General features: G+C 33.3%; 1 protein-coding gene and 1 long non-coding RNA gene across 3 annotated transcripts in view; one reads left to right on the forward strand and one right to left on the reverse strand.

Moving 5' to 3' along the window:
• Window positions 1-8,029, reverse strand: part of LOC127728652 (cholesterol 7-desaturase nvd-like) — a 43,087-nt gene extending 35,058 nt beyond the window's left edge. The window contains exon 1 of one of the 2 annotated variants that reach the window (XM_052236242.1): window positions 7,077-8,029. In XM_052236242.1, the coding sequence (XP_052092202.1) occupies window positions 7,077-7,533 (457 nt within the window). In that variant the 5' untranslated portion in view covers window positions 7,534-8,029. The remainder of the gene's footprint in view (window positions 1-7,076) is intronic. The other variant, XM_052236244.1, reaches the window with a different exon arrangement.
• LOC127728679 (uncharacterized) overlaps window positions 1-19,495 on the forward strand; it is a 185,259-nt gene that overhangs the window by 37,050 nt on the left and 128,714 nt on the right. The gene's annotated exons all lie outside the window — the stretch shown is intronic.

Here is a 19,495-nt window from a genome sequence, read left to right on the forward strand (position 1 = left end):
AAGATGTTTCCTGTCCCACTCACGCATATCGACATATTGTTTGTCACTGTAAGATGGTTCCTGTCCCACTCACGCATAACGACATATTGTTTGTCGCTGTAGGATGTTTCCTGTCCCTCTCACTTATGCCGACATATTATTTGTCGCTGTAAGATGTTTCCTGTCCCACTCACGCATACCGACATATTGTTTGTCGCTGTAAGATGTTCCCTGTCCCACTCACGCATACCGACATATTGTTTGTCCCTGTAGGATGTTTCCTGTCCCACTCACGCATGCCGACATATTGTTTGTCGCTGTAAGATGTTTCCTGTCCCACTCACGCATGCCGACATATTGTTTATCGCTGTAGGATGTTTCCTGTCTCACTGACGCATTCCGACATATTATTTGTCGCTGTAAGATGTTTCCTGTCCCACTCACGCATACCGACATATTGTTTATCGCTGTAGGATGTTTCCTGTCTCACTGACGCATTCCGACATATTATTTGTCGCTGTAAGATGTTTCCTGTCCCACTCACGCATACCGACATATTGTTTGTCGCTGTAAGATGTTCCCTGTCCCACTCACGCATACCGACATATTGTTTGTCGATGTAAGATGTTCCCTGTCCCACTCACGCATACCGACATATTGCTTGTCCCTGTAAGATGTTTCCTGTCCCACTCAATCATATTTGTTTCATTTACTTAATTTAAAATATTAGATGTGAATCAATTAAATCAATACATTTACATTTCTTGTGTGATACGCTGTTCAATTCTGTATAGAACTGTCATGTCTGAATAAACTCGTCATGTGATATCAGTTACATTTCTGAATAAGACTCGGTTGTGTGTGGTATACTGTTACATTTCTGTATAGAAATGGGTCATGTGTGTATACAGTTACATTTCTGTATAGGACTGGGTTGTGTGTGATATACTGTTATATTCTGTATATAACTGTGTCATGTGTGGTATACACTTGCATTTCTGTATAGAACTTTGTCAAATATGATATACTGTTACACTTCTGTATAGGACTGGGTTGTGTGTAATATACTGTTATATTTCTGTAAAGAACTGTGTCAAGTGTGATATATAGTTGAATTTCTGTAAAGGACTTGGTTGTGTGTGATATACTGTAACTTACTAACTAACTAACTAACGAACTAACTAATTTTATTCAGTATAAAATCCTGTACGAAAGGATCATCTGTATAGAAGTGTGTGATGTGTGATATACTGTTACTATCTGTATAGAACTGTGTCATGTGTGATATACTGTTACTATCTGTATAGAACTGTGTCGTGTGTTATATACTGTTATTCTCTATAGAACTGTGTCATGTGTGATATACTGTTACTATCTGTATAGAACTGTGTCATGTGTGATATACTGTTACTATCTGTATAGAACTGTGTCGTGTGTTATATACTGTTATTCTCTATAGAACTTTGTCATGTGTGATATACTGTTACTATCTGTAGAACTGTGTCATGTGTGATATACTGTTACTATCTGTATAGAACTGTGTCATGTGTGATATACTGTTACTATCTGTATAACTGTGTCATGTGTGATATACTGTTACTATCTGTATAACTGTGTCATGTGTGATATACTGTTACTATCTGTAGAGAACTTTGTCATGTGTGATATACTGTTACTATCTGTAGAGAACTTTGTCATGTGTGATATACTGTTACTATCTGTATAGAACTGTGTCATGTGTGATATACTGTTACATATCTGTATAGGACAGGGTATGTGTGATATATACTGTTACTATCTGTATAGAGCTGTGTCATGTGTGATATACTGTTACTATTTGTAGAACTGTGTCATGTGTGATATACTGTTACTATCTGTATAACTGTGTCATGTGTGATATACTGTTACTATCTGTAGAGAACTTTGTCATGTGTGATATACTGTTACTATCTGTATAGAACTGTGTCATGTGTGATATACTGTTACATATCTGTATAGGACAGGGTATGTGTGATATATACTGTTACTATTGGTATAGAACTTTGTCATGTGTGATATACTGTTACTATCTGTAGAACTGTGTCATGTGTGATATACTGTTACTATCTGTAGAACTGGGTCATGTGTGATATACTGTTACTATCTGTATAGAGCTGTGTCATGTGTGATATACTGTTACATATCTGTATAGGACAGGGTATGTGTGATATATACTGTTACTATTGGTATAGAACTTTGTCATGTGTGATATACTGTTACTATCTGTAGAACTGTGTCATGTGTGATATACTGTTACTATCTGTAGAACTGGGTCATGTGTGATATACTGTTACTATTTGTAGAACTGTGTCATGTGTGATATACTGTTACTATCTGTATAACTGTGTCATGTGTGATATACTGTTACTATCTGTAGAGAACTTTGTCATGTGTGATATACTGTTACTATCTGTAGAGAACTTTGTCATGTGTGATATACTGTTACTATCTGTATAGAACTGTGTCATGTGTGATATACTGTTACTATCTGTAGAACTGTGTCATGTGTGATATACTGTTACTATCTGTAGAACTGTGTCATGTGTGATATACTGTTACTATCTATAGAACTTTGTCATGTGTGATATACTGTTACTATTGGTATAGAACTTTGTCATGTGTGATATACTGTTACTATTGGTATAGAACTGTGTCATGTGTGATATACTGTTACTATCTGTAGAATTTTGTCATGTGTGATATACTGTTACTATTGGTATAGAACTGTGTCATGTGTGATATACTGTTACTATCTGTAGAACTGGGTCATGTTTGATATACTGTTACTATCTATAGAACTGTGTCATGTGTGATATACTGTTACTATCTGTAGAACTGTGTCATGTGTGATATACTGTTACTATCTGTAGAGAACTTTGTCATGTGTGATATACTGTTACTATCTGTAGAGAACTGTGTCATGTGTGATATATACTGTTACTATTGGTATAGAACTTTGTCATGTGTGATATACTGTTACTATTGGTATAGAACTTTGTCATGTGTGATATACTGTTACTATCTGTAGAACTGTGTCATGTTTGATATACTGTTACTATCTGTAGAACTGTGTCATGTGTGATATACTGTTACTATCTGTAGAACTGTGTCATGTGTGATATACTGTTACTATCTGTAGAACTGTGTCATGTGTGATATACTGTTACTATCTGTAGAACTGTGTGATGTGTGATATACTGTTACTATCTGTAGAACTTTGTCATGTGTGATATACTGTTACTATTGGTATAGAACTTTGTCATGTGTGATATACTGTTACTATCTGTAGAGAACTTTGTCATGTGTGATGTTCTGTTACGTTTCTGTATAGGACTGGTTGTGTGTGATATACTGTTGCATTTCTGTATAGAACTGGGAGGTGTGTGATATACTGTTATTCTGTATAGCGCTATGTCATATGTGATATACTGTTACTATCTGTTTAAAATTGTGTCAGGTGTGATATACTGTTACTATCTGTTTAAAATTGTGTCAAGTGTGATATATTGTTACATTTCTGTATAGAACTATGTCGTGTGAGATACATGTATTGCTCTATGTTTAATACTGTTTTTGTCTCGCCTGCGACGAAAGTCGCTGAAAGCGAGACATAGGGATACATGTGATAGATCATTAGTATTTAATATACATTGGCATTACTATCAGTACATATCAGTTTGACGACTATTTCGAGACCCTGCCCCCTAGGCTATGGTCCAGCGACTTTGAATTAATTAGCAATTTTCAATGTTAAGTTTTCTGCTTAAGTTAGTTTGATAGAAACAAATTGTGATAGATAATTGATATTTAATATAAAGTTGCATTACTATCGGTACATATCAGTTTGACAACTATTTCGAGGCCCTACCCCCTAGGTCATGGTCCAGTGTCTTTAAATCTTAGCAATTTTCAGTGTTAAGTTTTCTGCTTAAGTTAGTTTGATAGGAACTACTCGTGATAGATCAATGACATTTGATATGAAGTTGCATTACTATCTGTACATATCAGTTTGACGACTATTTTCAGGCCCTGTCCACTAGATAATGGTCCAGCGACTAAATTAATAAACCATGTTGCTGTCCATCTGATTTTCTTTTTCTGAATTTTATGCCGACTGGCGAGACATATCTCTGTGTCAACAGTTAATTGTGTAATTTATTGCTCTGTTTGCATTGGTGTATGATTTAGTGCTGGTGTATCGTGTGGTATTCTTATCTTCATATGATGTGAAATATATATTTTATGTCTTTCAAATCAAATCAAATTTTAAAAAAATAGTTTATTTCATCAAAACAATCAAGATTTATGCTGTTCGTATGTATATTTTCATGTTTTATAAATTTTACAGTTTTCCAACAACCGAAACCCCTACTTATCAAATAACACAAACATATTTTTTACATCTACAAGTGAGACAATCAGGATATAGCTTTCACGTGACATTAGTCACTCTATGTATAAATGTAAAATTAAATAAAAAATTTCTTTTATTCTGAATGATTTCATCCAAAGCAGATTGATATAATATCCTAATTAAATTAACGTGCGCCTGTCGTAACTTGTACATTAGTTAGACTTAAAACCTTTCAAAGTATTGATTAAAAATAAGGTCAAATATTAAAGGTGTTTGAAAGTACAAGTACTCCTGTACTTACTTTAAATATATATGTGAATTATTTATTTAATACTCAAGATTATGTTTGACATTTAACAGATCAGGTTACTGGCTCTGTCGGTCAGCATGGACAAGTTGACTGCCAGTATATAATCATATTATATATTTCATTTGAATGTATAAAAAATATGTTTTTTCTGTTACAAATGATGATGTATATTGTTTTATGTGTACATGTTACGCTGCCGATCAAGGGCCCTTGATTGGAATAATAAATATTCTTGTAATATTATTGTATTATTTAGTCTTAACGGTTACTAAAGATTACCTTAGATAAAAGGTTAATTTCAGTGGCGGATTTGGACCCAGTCATCACTTTATAAAAAAGACAAATAGATCAGCGCATGACCACGTTATAACAGGGGCGGATTCAGGCGGGAGCGTGGCGGGCGTGCGCCCCCTGAAATTTGCAAAGCATGGGTTATCCTCAGCTTAATAAAGAATATTTCGATGATTTTACCTCAAAATAATTTTAGCGAAAATTTAAGTTTCTGCCCCCCCCCCCCCCCCCCCCCCCTACTTTTAACCTAAAATCCTGGATTCGCCCAAGGTTAACGTTATACCACCTTTTTATTTAAGCCTTATTAACTCGAATGTTATTCATTTTAAAAAGAAGAGAGCGGAAAATACAAAAGGAAAAATCAAAATTCAACAACAGTGCAAATGTACTAACAATTTGTTAAGCGTTGTGTAGACTAATACTCTCTCACACACACCGTTCCTTCCGATTTTGCTCACTGCTTTTAACCTGTCGATGAACATTGGACCCGATGTAAATAGCCACGTTTTACATACATTTTATAGGTAATACATCATATTGTCTGATCAATTATATGTTTATTACCTTGTCCGGGTAATATTACTATAATTGTTAATGTTAATTATTAACATATAAATCAATAAGTATAACCAATACTTTATTATTGGCCTAGACATCATTTTTTAACCAGATGTTATACAGACAAAACCAACGTGCTCCTCTTATCTTGCAACTTCTAAGACGAGTAACCATCTTTGATGTGACGGAAGGATGAATGTGAGAAGTTAAATGAACTTCTTTGAGTGCACAATTAAATGCACAATCATCGTCAATGATTGAAATATTTTCTGTCAATTGAAATGTCATGATTTGTGAAGCGCATACAAGTTTTACAAATCACTCGATTATATCGTTTCACGAATTATAATTGACAGAAATCAATTTAAATTAGTTCATTACATTTGCACCCATTTCTATCTATTTCATTACTATTATCAGAGAGAGGTTTTATCGAAATTTATCAGATTCTACAGAAATAAAACACTTAGTTTATCATTTACCACACACTAATAATATTTAAAAAAAGACCGATGTGGGAGTAATCTATTTTTGCAACAAAAATATTTCAAAACACTGAAACCAGGTGCGGATCCAGGATTTTGAAAAGAGAAAGGGTGTCCCTGGCAAGCCAGAGATTGGAGTGATACTTGTAAAAAGTCTATGCATTTATTACATATGTAGCTACGTAAGGGGGACTTGCCCCACCCTCAATCCGCCTCTGGAAACGCATGTATGGGCCCGGAATAACTATGTTTTCTTTCGTTAGTTGGGTGAGTGAACGACTTTGAAATGTTTCAAAACAAATATGTCTACAATAAGAAAATGATTTTGTTTTCTATTTGAAGTTCGCATAATATTTAATTATATGCGCATAATATTTAATTATATGCGCAGAATATCCACTTCTTTACATCTTTTGTGCTGCGCAATTAGATATACTTGTGTTGCACGATTATTTTTTTTTTGAAATAAACAAATTTTAAAATACAGGACTTTGTAATCACAAAGTTAAAAAAAACAACACCGTAAAGTATTAGTTATGAGTGGATTAGATAACTTTTATATAACCTTGAACTTTCCTACTGTATATGGTGACTTTTTATCACAACTGAAAGCATTTTATGAACTGCCCTACTTGTAGACCCAAACTAGGAGTGTCTGTGGGATGTCACAAGATTGCAATAGTTAAACCAAACTGTCGTGTCTCCCTTTTTTATATTATATAACAGGCTTTACCCTTAGTAGGGAAAGACTTCCTCTTGAACCCTGTTATCGAAAGAATCAGCATAAACATATATGCAGGGTGGTTCAAAAGGAAGTTTTGCCAAATGTCTTAAAGGAAGTTAGTAATCTGTATCAATTGAATGAACATCATAGAATAAAACAATGAACATATAATTCAGATTTAAAGGATTGGGCAAAGCCACAATATATAACATTACGGCTACATAAGGTGTCCATTACATCCAATTGTTTTATGTGAGTTTTAGTACATGCATGTTTTACTCTTCGTGGATACAACACCATAGTCAAATAAATAAACAAAACTATTGAAAACCTTACCTAAAACCTGAATATTTTTCGTCTCTGACTTTTTGAGCTGAAAACTTTCAGTAAGACCAAACCATCCGTTGGGGTACACTGGTGGTACTTCTCCGACCATTCGAGATTTCCGTACAACATTTGCCATGTCTTTCATTGTAAATTTTCCTTCCGTAACATATCCAATGTCTCCTAAAATCCTGATTCTGTTCAATGGCACACAGAATAACTGGTATAGGTAATAAATTGCCACACATACTGCTGTTAGACAAATGTATGTATAAATTGAATAAAAATCTAAAAACGTTGAAAAGAATGAAATTATCGAACTCGTAGAAAATGACTTATACCACAAGTTTCCAACTTCCAGTAGTGGCACTTCTAACACCTTCTGCGACACACATTTAGTTACGGCAAAAGTTAATATACACAACAAAAATCCAATAACAGATTTTTTCCAATAGGCATATAAGGCCATAGTAGAAAGACGGCGTGCAAATCACAATTATGATCGATGTACTAGTAAAACAGTCTTTTTATAGCCCACTCGCTTTCTGCGATTATATTTTAAACCTCCAACGGATATACAACCACAAACTTTAATAGCATTGGTTTTCCAAATTTTTAATTATATACTGAATGCATGAGAGGAGTTCAAACATGATTTTATACATGTTTTGTTGTTGTATGCCGTTAACAACGGTACAACACACGATAACTTACTTAAGATCAATAACTAGGGCTATACCCGTATATTTCAATATCTGGTCAGGTAGAAATATGCAACACTTTGTAAAATGATCCCAATATTTGGTTTGTTTACATGCGTTCCTTAGGTTCGTAGTAAAATTCTTGACCTACATTTTAATTCTGTTTCATTCAGGTAAAGCTAAATATGCAAACATTTTAAATAGTTTCACAGGAGTGACATTTAATTTTACACACACAGAATGCACATTATTTCACCAAAGACTTTTCACATTTTAACTATAAAATCCTTGTTTCATAAAGTAACTTTAAGCAGGAAATAAAATATTTGATGTCATTTGGGTGTGTATGAACTGTACAGTCATCATACATGTACATGTGTAAGAGTTGTATATATGTAACTGTATAAATTTCTCTCAACAATATTGCATAATAAGGGGGCATACCTGTCAAGGTACATATTTGTTCCGCCTAACAGAAGTTCCCCTGGAACCTTTGTTATAAACAATGACATAATGTCTTCCAGTTGGAACAAATATTTTATACCCTTTATTCCGTTAGGAACAAATACTGTAATATTTGTTCCTGTGGAAACAATATTACAGAGGGAACTTCTATTTTATGACTAACCCACTTCATGACCGCCCTATATATAAAAATATGGAAATGTGGAATAATTGCACTCCTTCTCCCTAAACAAAATGTACTTTATGATTATCAGAAAATATAAGCTAAAAAGGGGGAAGGCCATCCAGTCAACAAGTGCCTGTATTTTGATTTTGTGCATTGTTGTCTGACTGAATTGCTTCTTGCTTTTTTTATATTTACACCAAGAAAGTAACAATGTCTGGACCGTCGGTTCTAACTTCAGCAAAACGGACAAAAAGCAACGGACAAAAAGCAAAAGTGTCGGACAAAAAGCAAAATTATCGGACAAAAAGCAAAACGGACCAAAAGCAACGGACAAAAAGCAAAAGTGTCGAACAAAAAGCAAAATTTTAAGCTTGTTTTTCATTGCCAATAAGATGGTTTTCAATAGTAAAACTTCTATATATTTTCATTCTGTGTATTGATAGATTATTTGTCAATTTTCCATGTTGTACTGAAAAATGCCTCTAAAAATTGGTTATAAAAATAACCATCAGCAACGTAAGCCTAAGATAGCAATTCATAATGTTCAGCATTTTTTCTCTTTCTCATAAAGCCAATATTAAGTAATTCCCTTGCATGTTAGTTTACTTCAAGTTTTGTCAACATGAACGTACGTTTACGATATATCACCATATTAACTTGTATCCGGTTACCCTTTTTGTCTATCCTGTTACCGAAAGCAGTATTGCATTTTGTTTATGCTAAATTGCAAAGATTAAGATCTTTAAATGAGTTCAAACCACCAATCATTTCGTTATGTGTAAAATGATATGTAATTATATACTTTTTAAAGACGTTTTAGTCAAATATTGTCTATCCTGTTACTGTAACCATAGTACTGTAACAGGATAGACAATTTTCTTCATTTATGAATGCTGTTGTGGAATAACTACTCCTTTTGATGCAGTGATAATGTTTTTCTGCTATGAGTTTGGTTTCCAACACGTAATTGCACTTTTTATGCCCCATCTACGATAGTAGGGGCATTATGTTTTTTCGGTCTGTGCGTCTGTTCGTTTGTTCGTCCGTCTGTCCCGCTTCAGGTTAAAGTTTTTGATCAAGGTAGTTTTTGATGAAGTTGATGTCCAATCAACTTGAAACTTAGTACACATGTTCCCTATGATATGATCTTTCTGATTTGAGTATTTCGAATTCAAATTAGAGTTTTGACCCCAATTTCACGGTCCACTGAACATAGAAAATGATAGTGCGAATGGGGCATCCGTGTACTATGGAAACATTCTTGTTACAAGTCTAATATTATTGTAATTGATAAATTTATTGGTAACAGCATAGGCATGATAAAAGGTACCCACTAACTTTTGTCACTAAATGTCTTGAATTTTCTTTTCTCTACACTGTTATGCAAGAAACGTGCTGTGTCAAATTTTTAGGGTGTTTTTGAAATCATCACTGAATAGTTCCATATTCATAGGGAGAAACAATTTAACGGTTGGTCTAGTAGCGGTAACAGCATAGACATGCATTTCATGTACGCCGATTGAATTTAGTTTGTGGAAAGAATGTTGCATAGAATGAAGCTTTGATTATTCGTTAGGGGTTTCATTAACATTCTAAAATAGTTCCTTTTGCAGATATCAAGGCAATCAGAAAATGCGAAGAAAAAAAAATCATTTGAAATGTGTTACCCTGACTGTACCCACATACATTACGCAAAAATCGGACTTAAATATATTTTAATCTTAGCAAAATAGATCTAAATCGTGTTTACTCAGTGACATATAAAGGCAGACAATCCCCTTGTCACACGTTCTATATAGCATTCCCATTAAATGCGTTTATCCAATAACATATATGATTTTGAAAGCGCATAACTCAATGTTTCAAATAAACGGGGGATTGTCCCTATTAATGAAATAAGAAAATCTTGATTTTACCACTGTGTTCATTAAGTTTATAATACGATGAATCCCTGGCTTTTTGAAACCGTTACGCTTTCCTATACATTCCTATACATTCCTATACATCCCTATACATTCCTATACATTCCTATACATTCCTATACATCCCTATACATTCCTATACATTCCTATACATTCATTATATTACAACCTTGATGTTCTTGTTTACTTTTCCCCAGAACAAAGACAGAAGATGCAGTATTTATCAATGACATCAATGTATTACCCACATTATGTTTTGTGACATCACCCTATTAACAGTTATAACCTGTTGTAATACTAGTACTTGACCTGTATCATCCGTAAACACCCGTTAAAATTCATATGTCTTTCAAGAATTCACATGACAAAAACATACAGTTTTCAAGGACAATTGACATATGACAGACTGAAACTTCGAAACATGAGCCGTCTATATAGGTATGAAGCATCCGGGTCTTCTACAATATGAAATATTAAGCTTTATACAAAGTTTAACCTGACGCCGAATTACCGTTACTATGTGTGTCAATCTGCTTTTTTGTCGCAGGCGAGACAAATAATGACAAAAAGTCGATATTGTCATCAATATTAAAACATGAGGATTTTTCGCCTTCCAAATTTTCATTGTCACCCCTTGTAGAGCAGGCTTTTTTATTTTTTCCTTCGAAACGTACATACCTCTCGGGCGGAATGTCCAGTTTATTTCAATCTAGGAGAAGACTTTTTAATTTCTGTGTTAAGAGGCCAGCAAATCAATTTCATAAATCCGTTATAAAATTAGTCCAAAGAACTTAATCTACTGCTATAGAAACGTTGACTTCTGGGATTCTTATATCGGCAGTTGACTTCCGAGGAGATTCCATACACCAACGTCATGAATAGTATAGGCAGACACGATCTTGTGTATTGCTCAAAGTAAATTTGACAGAATTTAAATACAGAAAAAAAGTTTGCAACTTATGAAACAACAATGATTTAACAAAACCACAGTATAACTTGTATTTCTATACATATTCTTTCTATATAAATGATTGTTCGCTTAAGCACTGAGTACTGGTTTGCATCTTTTGTTAATCATTTTAACAGGATATCTCTTTTGTTAAATATAAAAATTCCTACCCTTAAAACCGTAAACTCTAATTGGTCTTAGAATAATTGAAAACATATTAGTGTTGTTGATTTCACATAATGGAAGTTTTTCGGAAATTTTACTTATTTCTAAACTTGATTTTTGTTTTTGTTTCAGAGGTATTATAAGCAGAGGGTATATTTCACTCAAATTTTTATCGCCGCGATATAGCCTTTTTGTGCCGATGCGGCGTAAAGAACGCATCAATCAATCAATCAATCCATGCTAGATTGGAGTTTTAAGACATACAGTAGACAGTATACATTAACACTGAACATGTATCACGTCAGTTCAAAATTTGAAAGGTAAACTTTGGATTTGAATTGCCTTGACAGATTGATCGGATCAAACTAATAATATACTTGCAAATGATTTAATAAGTCAACGTCTATTGTAATACCAAATAATCATAAAACTCATAAAATGTAATTTCTCAATGTACATAATAGGAAATGCACAACACTTTCGTTAAGGTAGTGATATCGTTATGTATTAAAGTTAAAAGTGCGCGGTTATTCCCGAGAATTGATTTAGAAATAAAAAAAAAAAAGTATGTACCTGTGTAAAAATAAGATGTATGTACTCACTTGACTATATTTTGTTCTTGTTATTATTACAATTTAACACTGCTTGAACAGGTGCTTTCGTAAGCACAATTTCTTAGCAGCACAGCATAAGAAGACATTGATCAGCATGCAAGAGGATCTTGTTTACGTTCAGAAGGTTTAAATACGAAATGATGCTGACTGTTATCTACTTACCAGCAGGATAAATGTTTTATACATCTGCGGCCTGGTGAGTTTATAAGAAAGAGAATGAGCCATTTAGCTGGAACCACTGCTGGTGTTTGAAAGATTATCAGAAAGAAAACGAGTCGTTTAGGTTGACCCAATGCGAGAGCCTACGATGTCGATTATGGTTTTCAGATTGTGCATGTTTGTTCGTATTTATGTATTTCGTTTATTGGATAAATTTAGAAAAGAAACTAGAGGCTCTAAAGAGCCTGTGTCGCTCACCTTGGTCTATGTGCATATTAAACAATGGACACAGATGGATTCATGACAAAATTGTGTTTTGGTGATGGTGATGTGTTTGTAGATCTTACTTTACTGAACATTCTTGCTCCTTACTATTATCTCTATCTATAATGAACTTGGCCCAGTAGTTACAGTGGAAAATATTTTGTAAAAATTTACAAAATTTATGAAAATTGTAAAAAATTGACTATAAAGGGTAATAACTCCTTAAGGGGTCAATTGACAATTTTGGTCATGTTGACTTATTTGTAGATCTAACTTTGCTGTACATTATTGCTGTTTACAGTTTATCTCTATCTATAATAATATTCAAGATAATAACCAAAAGCTGCAAAATTTTCTTAAAATTACCAATTCAGGGGCAGCAACCCAACAACATGTTGCCTGATTGGTCTGAAAATTTCAGGGCAGATAGATCTTGACCTAATGAACAATTTTATACCATCAGATTTGCTCTAAATGCTTTGGTTTCAGAGATATGAGCCAAAAACTGCATTTTACCCTATGTATTATTTTTTTGCCATGTCGGCCATCTTGGTTTGCGGGCAGGGTCATCGGACACATTTTTTAAACTAGATACCCTAATGATGATTGTGGACAATTTTGGTTAAATTTGTCTTAGTAGTTTCAGAGGAGAAGATTACAAAAATTTACGAAAAATGGTTAAAAATTGACTATAAAGGGCAATAACTCCTTAAGGGGTCAACTGACCATTTTGGTCAAGTTGACTTATTTGTAGATCATACTTTGCTGAACATTATTGCTGTTTACAGTTTATCTCTATCTATAATAATATTCAAGATAATAACCAAAAACGGCAAAATTTCCTTAAAATTACCAATTCAGGGGCAGCAACCCAACAACGGGTTGTCCGATTCATCTGAAAATTTCAGGGCAGATAGATCTTGACCTGATAAACAATTTTACCCCATGTCAGATTTGCTCTAAATGCTTTGGTTTCAGAGATATAAGCCAAAATCTACATTTTACCCCTATGTTCTATTTTTAGCCATGGCGGCCATCTTGGTTGGTTGGCGGGGTCATCGGACACATTTTTTTTAACTAGATACACCAATGATGATTGTGGCCAAGTTTGGTCAAATTTGGCCCTGTAGTTTCAGAGGAGAAGATTTTTGTAAAAGTTTACGGACGACGGACGACGGACGCAGGACGACGGACGACGGACGCAAAGTGATGAGAAAAGCTCACTTGACCTTTCAGGTCAGGTGAGCTAAAAAAGGTGTCTTTATACAACATTAAAGAGGTATGGCCATTTTCTCCTGTATTTGTTTCACTCGGAAAGTTGATAAAACATATGATAGGATTTGAAAATGAAAAAGTCTAGATTGTATACTTTTTAGATTTTCCAACAACTTTACATGTATTGAAGAAATATCTAGAAACATTATCGATAGCTATACATAGCTGTTGAAAACATTATGACATATTTTGCCTTAATCTGAGGACTTTTGGTAATACAAAGCTCGACTTGAGATTTTGGACTTTATAGGGTGTAATGTACATGAAATTTATTTTATAGATCAAAATTGCAATTTTGAGCCAACATTAACTATCTATTATTCGGATTCACGTTAGAAAATACGACATATTGATAAAACCTAAAATAACGCACAAGAAGCCGTGTAATCTTCAGAATTTTAGTAAAATGATATTCAAAGACTTTATCCAAATGACATTGGTTTGAAACTAGGAAAACTAAAAGATACTTTTAAAATGAGAATACCGGCTTTTGTTTGTTGCTTCTCCAAATACCAGATTACATTAGACAGTATGGGTTTGTGTCCTAATCATGTACAATATTCTTTTGTATTCTTTCTTTTCATTACTAGTATATAGTTTGGAAAAGAAAGTGATTTCTGAATTTTCTTCGTGTCGTCCGATTCGAATCTTTTTTTAATTAATCAGTTTCCCATTCTTAATTGTACCTCATTAAATAATGAGAGAAGTAAATTAATACTTTGTGCTAATTTTGATATGTTGACAATTAAAGATCAGTTTATTTGGTTAATGAGTAATGAAAACAATGATATCTTGTATGAAATGTGTGCTTTCATAAAACAGAATGAAAAATACTCATAATTAATTCATACCATTGTTTGTGTTTTTTGTGTATTTTCTTTTTTCTCTCAGAGCATTGGGACAGGTTGTGCTAGAGGCTGCGTCCAAATCCAAATATTTTTATACAGAAATTTTACACAATATATTACTATGTCCTTTAAGCACAGGCTGCCCTTGGTGGCTCCTGCATTTGGATAACTTCATATTAATCTTATTTATGTGCATTAGCCACAAGGAGGACTATGATATAGTAATTCTTTTTAAGTATTAGTTTGCGTATGCTTGTGTTGTAAAGTGTTTAAGTTTTCATATTTCTGTGTATTGGCTTGAGTGTCCCTTAAGCACCTGCCCTTGGTGACTCCTGCATATGAACAACAATACTATTTGTTCATATGCATCAGCCACGAGGAAGGACTTAACTCAAAAGCTTTTTCTATAATGGATGTGATGCAGCTTCTGGTGCATGGCCAATAAACACTAAACATACTGGTTTATGTGACTACACGTATTATTAACTCAATTTACATTTCATGTTTTTTGTCAGTTGTATTTCTATTTTTGATTTTCTTGTGTATTGTCTATTGCAATTGTGTGATAAAAAATCAATGTACTGATTATGCCTATAATGGGTCCTCTATTGGAAATAAAATTTATCTTATCTCTTATAAGCATATGCTCCACCGACAGCGTACGAAACTTAACTGAAACAATATTGATCTAAAAAGAAAGTATTAATTTCAAACTTAATCTTGAAAAATTTGACTAAGACTAGCAAAATTGAGTCAATGATCAAGATAAAAAAAGCAATTCAACTTGCCGAAAATAACTTGCATACTTCTTTTAACTTTAGTAGTTAGTACGTGTACTTTATCCGTTGACAATTCAAATTTTTAAAATGAATATGATATTTAATTTTCACGTCCGCAATTTCGACATATCCTCTAGTTTAATTGATTATTATTATGATGGATATATTAAAGACGCCATAACCATGTAGATTGTAGTGTGGTCGACTCTATTGTGGAAAGCCGTGGTTTCTATCACAAGCAAGGTGAAACGATGGACTTTGAAATTTGTATTCAGTTCCCCGTCCAATCATGGGCTATCTGTTAGTAAAGCAACAAATGATGTGTCCAGGTAAAGAGACTTTTTTTTTCCTATTCAATTATTTTTTAAGGATGCACGTTAAAAGTCGGACCCAGCAAGACGGTTTCCCTTTCCTGACATTAGTTTGGTTCTTGCAAGCCAAACTCAGAGAAAGGGGGGGGGGATTTGAAACGCTGTAACTGGACACATGGATATAATATACATATAATGATAAACACCGTTTTGTCTATACGATTTTATTACACCTTGTTGGTACATTAATATCTTATATCAGTATCATATCGTTGCACAATCAATATTCTCTGTTATAATGCATAAACTTGCAGGTGAAATTATGAAACAAAAGCGAAATATATACTTACTTATATTTGCGTCGCAAAGGTCTTTAATAGTTTTTAAAAAATGTGTGAAATGACGATTGCTAAGGATAATTAAGGCAAACCAAAATGGTATTGTGGTCTTGACTTTATAAGTAGCTTTTAAAACTGAATAATTGATAACTTTTAGTACACATAACTCTCTTGACCCGATTTTTATCAACATAACATCGTTCATTTTGTAAAAAAAAAAAACACCAACCGTTTGGTACCGTAGCTTGCCATCGATTGTAGCATCCACCAAGTAAATACAATATACAGAGCAATGTATCTAAAGACAGATGACACTTCCGGACGCAGACGATAAAATCAAATAGCACTTTATACATTGTAAATAAAGTCTATGAAATGTACAACATAATCAATTAAAAGTTACACCATTGAATACATAAGAATTGATATTCTGGCTCTTTGTAATGAGTTTGTAGTTGTATACATTGTATCGCACGTCACTTAAGGAAACTTCCGCATGCCATATGATCATAGTGATCAAAATCGGATTACAACGCGCTTGATTTCTAGTTTAAATTTGATGCATCACAATGTATCTCATAAAATCTGAACATTTCATGCTTCCATGTTATTGCCTTGAACACTTTGTATCTTTAAGTGTAATCCTCCTTTTTCTACCAAAAAAAGCCGTTTTAAAAGATCACTTTGAAACTCTATTTTAATAAAAACTTGATTAATTCGAAAGTATTTCCTATGAAATGGCCGTCATGAATGCAGGAAAAGTACAAGGTTGTATTAGCAAGATTAATGTTGTTGTTTTTCTTTTTGGCCATGGTATTGTGTATTCTTTGATTTAACAAAAAAATGATTGTCATTTCGGTGTTTTCTGTCCCTTTTTCAGCAACAATTTTCATAACAATTCAAAGTCTGACAGATTAAGTCCATACACTTTGAATGGGTTATAAGTTCATAACTTAATTTGACAATAGTTTAATCTTTGATCGAAAATTCACTCGAAATTCACCTATATATTTCATATAAAACACATTTTTTGTGTAGTTACATTGAATTATACCCGTTGAAAAAGTATAATTTACTTCAAATCTGAGTTCAAGCCGAAAGGACTTATAGACTCAAATGCAGATCATTAACAGATTTCTGGGTGGCTAGTAACATGCTTACATCTGAAGGTAAACGATTCTGATGATAATGTCAAACGTTTAGTTTGTGCTGATTGTGAAGGCTGGTATGATTTCAGTGACAAAATGGCGTATACAAAAAAAAATCAATTAAACACTTAATAACGATTAGGAAGCCATATTTGTAACTGTTTTGAACAAGAGGCTCACCTGGGAAAAAAGGCGAAAGTCTGCTTTGGGACCTTTATATCGTATACTATTTAGTTGTTTATGCCTCATAGGTCATTACTGCAATTTACAATTTTAACGTAGCTCAACGAGTTTTTTTAGAAAACTTAAAAAAAATGGCAAAAATAGTAAAAACATTTTAGGGGCAATAACCCCAAAACAGGTTGTCAAATATTTCTAATTTTCTTATTATAAATAAATCTTCTCGTGCTGATGATTTTTGAATTTACACTTTTAACATAAAATAACTCCAATGATTGTGCAATAACATGGAAAAACCCACTAAAGGTAGACATTTCAGGGGCAATAACAAACAAAAAAAGGTTAAAACTTTTATTGTCTAGCCTGCAACATTTATGTCGCGAAAGCGAGACAAAGCGATCATAGATTCCGTCGTCGGCGTCAACATAGCTTCAGTCTGTGGTTAACGTTTTTTTGGACATCAATAACTTTGTCAAACCTTTATGGAATTTTACGAAATTTGGATAGAAGCTTGTTACTAACCAAAATATAGTATCGAGAACAAAATTTTGAAAAGATTTATTTTCATTTTTCCGTATTTTTTTTAATAAAGAGACTTAATTTTTTTTTACAGTCAACTTTCAGATTTAGTCGGAGGTTAAAGTTATTCAGTCATAAATAACCTTGTCAAACCTTTATGAAATTTTATGAAATTTGGACAGAAGCTTGTTTATGACAACCAGACAGTATCCAGAGCAAAATTTTAAAAATAAAAAAATCCGTATTTCGCCGATAAATGGACTTAGTTTTTACTGGGAAAAGTATGTCAATATATATGTTCCTGGTTTTTATTACAGTTAACACGTAGTAGATACAGTCTGGGGTTAAAGTTTGTTACACATCAATTACTTTGTCAAACCTTCATACATGTAGAATTTTCTGAAACTTTTGCAGAATCTTTTTTTTATGATTTAGAGATAATGTCTGAAGCAAACGTTTGAAAATATATTTTTTTCATTTTCAGTATTTGTCTGATAGATGGGCTTAATTTTTTGACAGTTAACATGTACAGACAGTCTGGGATTACATTTTTTTGACATGACAAATTTGTAAACCATCTTGGATTATTATGAAACTTGGACAGAAGCTACATTTGTAAATCTACAAGACAAAGAAATAGCATCTAAAGAAAAAGTTTGAAGTTCAATAACATCCTGACTGTTTGAAATCGTTTAAAGTATACTACTATATGATAATGTAGGATTTAATAACATGTTTTTCCCTTGTATGTGATACAAAAACAGGGGAAATTGGCCCTCGATCTTTGTCGATACCATTCTAAATTAGAATGGATGTGAAGGTGTTCAAGAAAGTGTTAAAAAGTTCTACATGATTTAATCATTACAAATTAAAGGATGGAACACATAATGAAACAGCAGGTCCAGCGCAAACAGTGAACAAAAGAGAAAACATAGATTTATTGACATGTAAAGTGCCTTTTGAAATCAAACCATAATTTGAAAATTTAAGACATTCTAGAGGTATTGAGCGGTATGTGTTCCCCTATTTTTGACAATAAGTCAAATAAATCCGGAATGACAATAGTGAAAATTGTCAAGAAGTATACTGACCCTTAGTCTACCTCCATTTGCAATAAGGGCTACTTGAGTGAGTGTGTTACATGCTAAAAAGACTATTTAAAAATAAAATTGGAGTCCCACAATCCTAGAATGGACAAAAAATATCGTAATGGGTTGCGTGGTACCCTGTGTATCGACTGAGATTGCTGCTTTCAGCCTAAAATTGTAATGTTGAATGCCAAAAACGAAACCGTAAATCCATCTATCAGTAAAAGACAGTTCTTTTAATCGAATTTTGCCTTTAGATGCTTAAATATGAACTGCAATGAAAGAACAAGCGTGCACATGTTAAAATGTCTCGACTGTTTTACTTATGATTCAGTTTATGTTTAAAGTCTTAAATATGACGGTTTAACTACAAATATCACATAAACTTAACATTGACGAGAGCTATGAGAATGAGGTCAAGGTAAGATGAACCTGTCAGTTAGACACTGAGTCGGATCCAGGATTTTTGAAAGGGGGCGTTATTTAAAAAAGTGAAGATATACCGCCGAGCGGAGAGAGACCAAATTTTTTTAGGGAAAA

Source organism: Mytilus californianus, unplaced genomic scaffold, assembly GCF_021869535.1.
Source record: "Mytilus californianus isolate M0D057914Y unplaced genomic scaffold, xbMytCali1.0.p SCAF_2, whole genome shotgun sequence".
Taxonomy (NCBI): domain Eukaryota; kingdom Metazoa; phylum Mollusca; class Bivalvia; order Mytilida; family Mytilidae; genus Mytilus; species Mytilus californianus.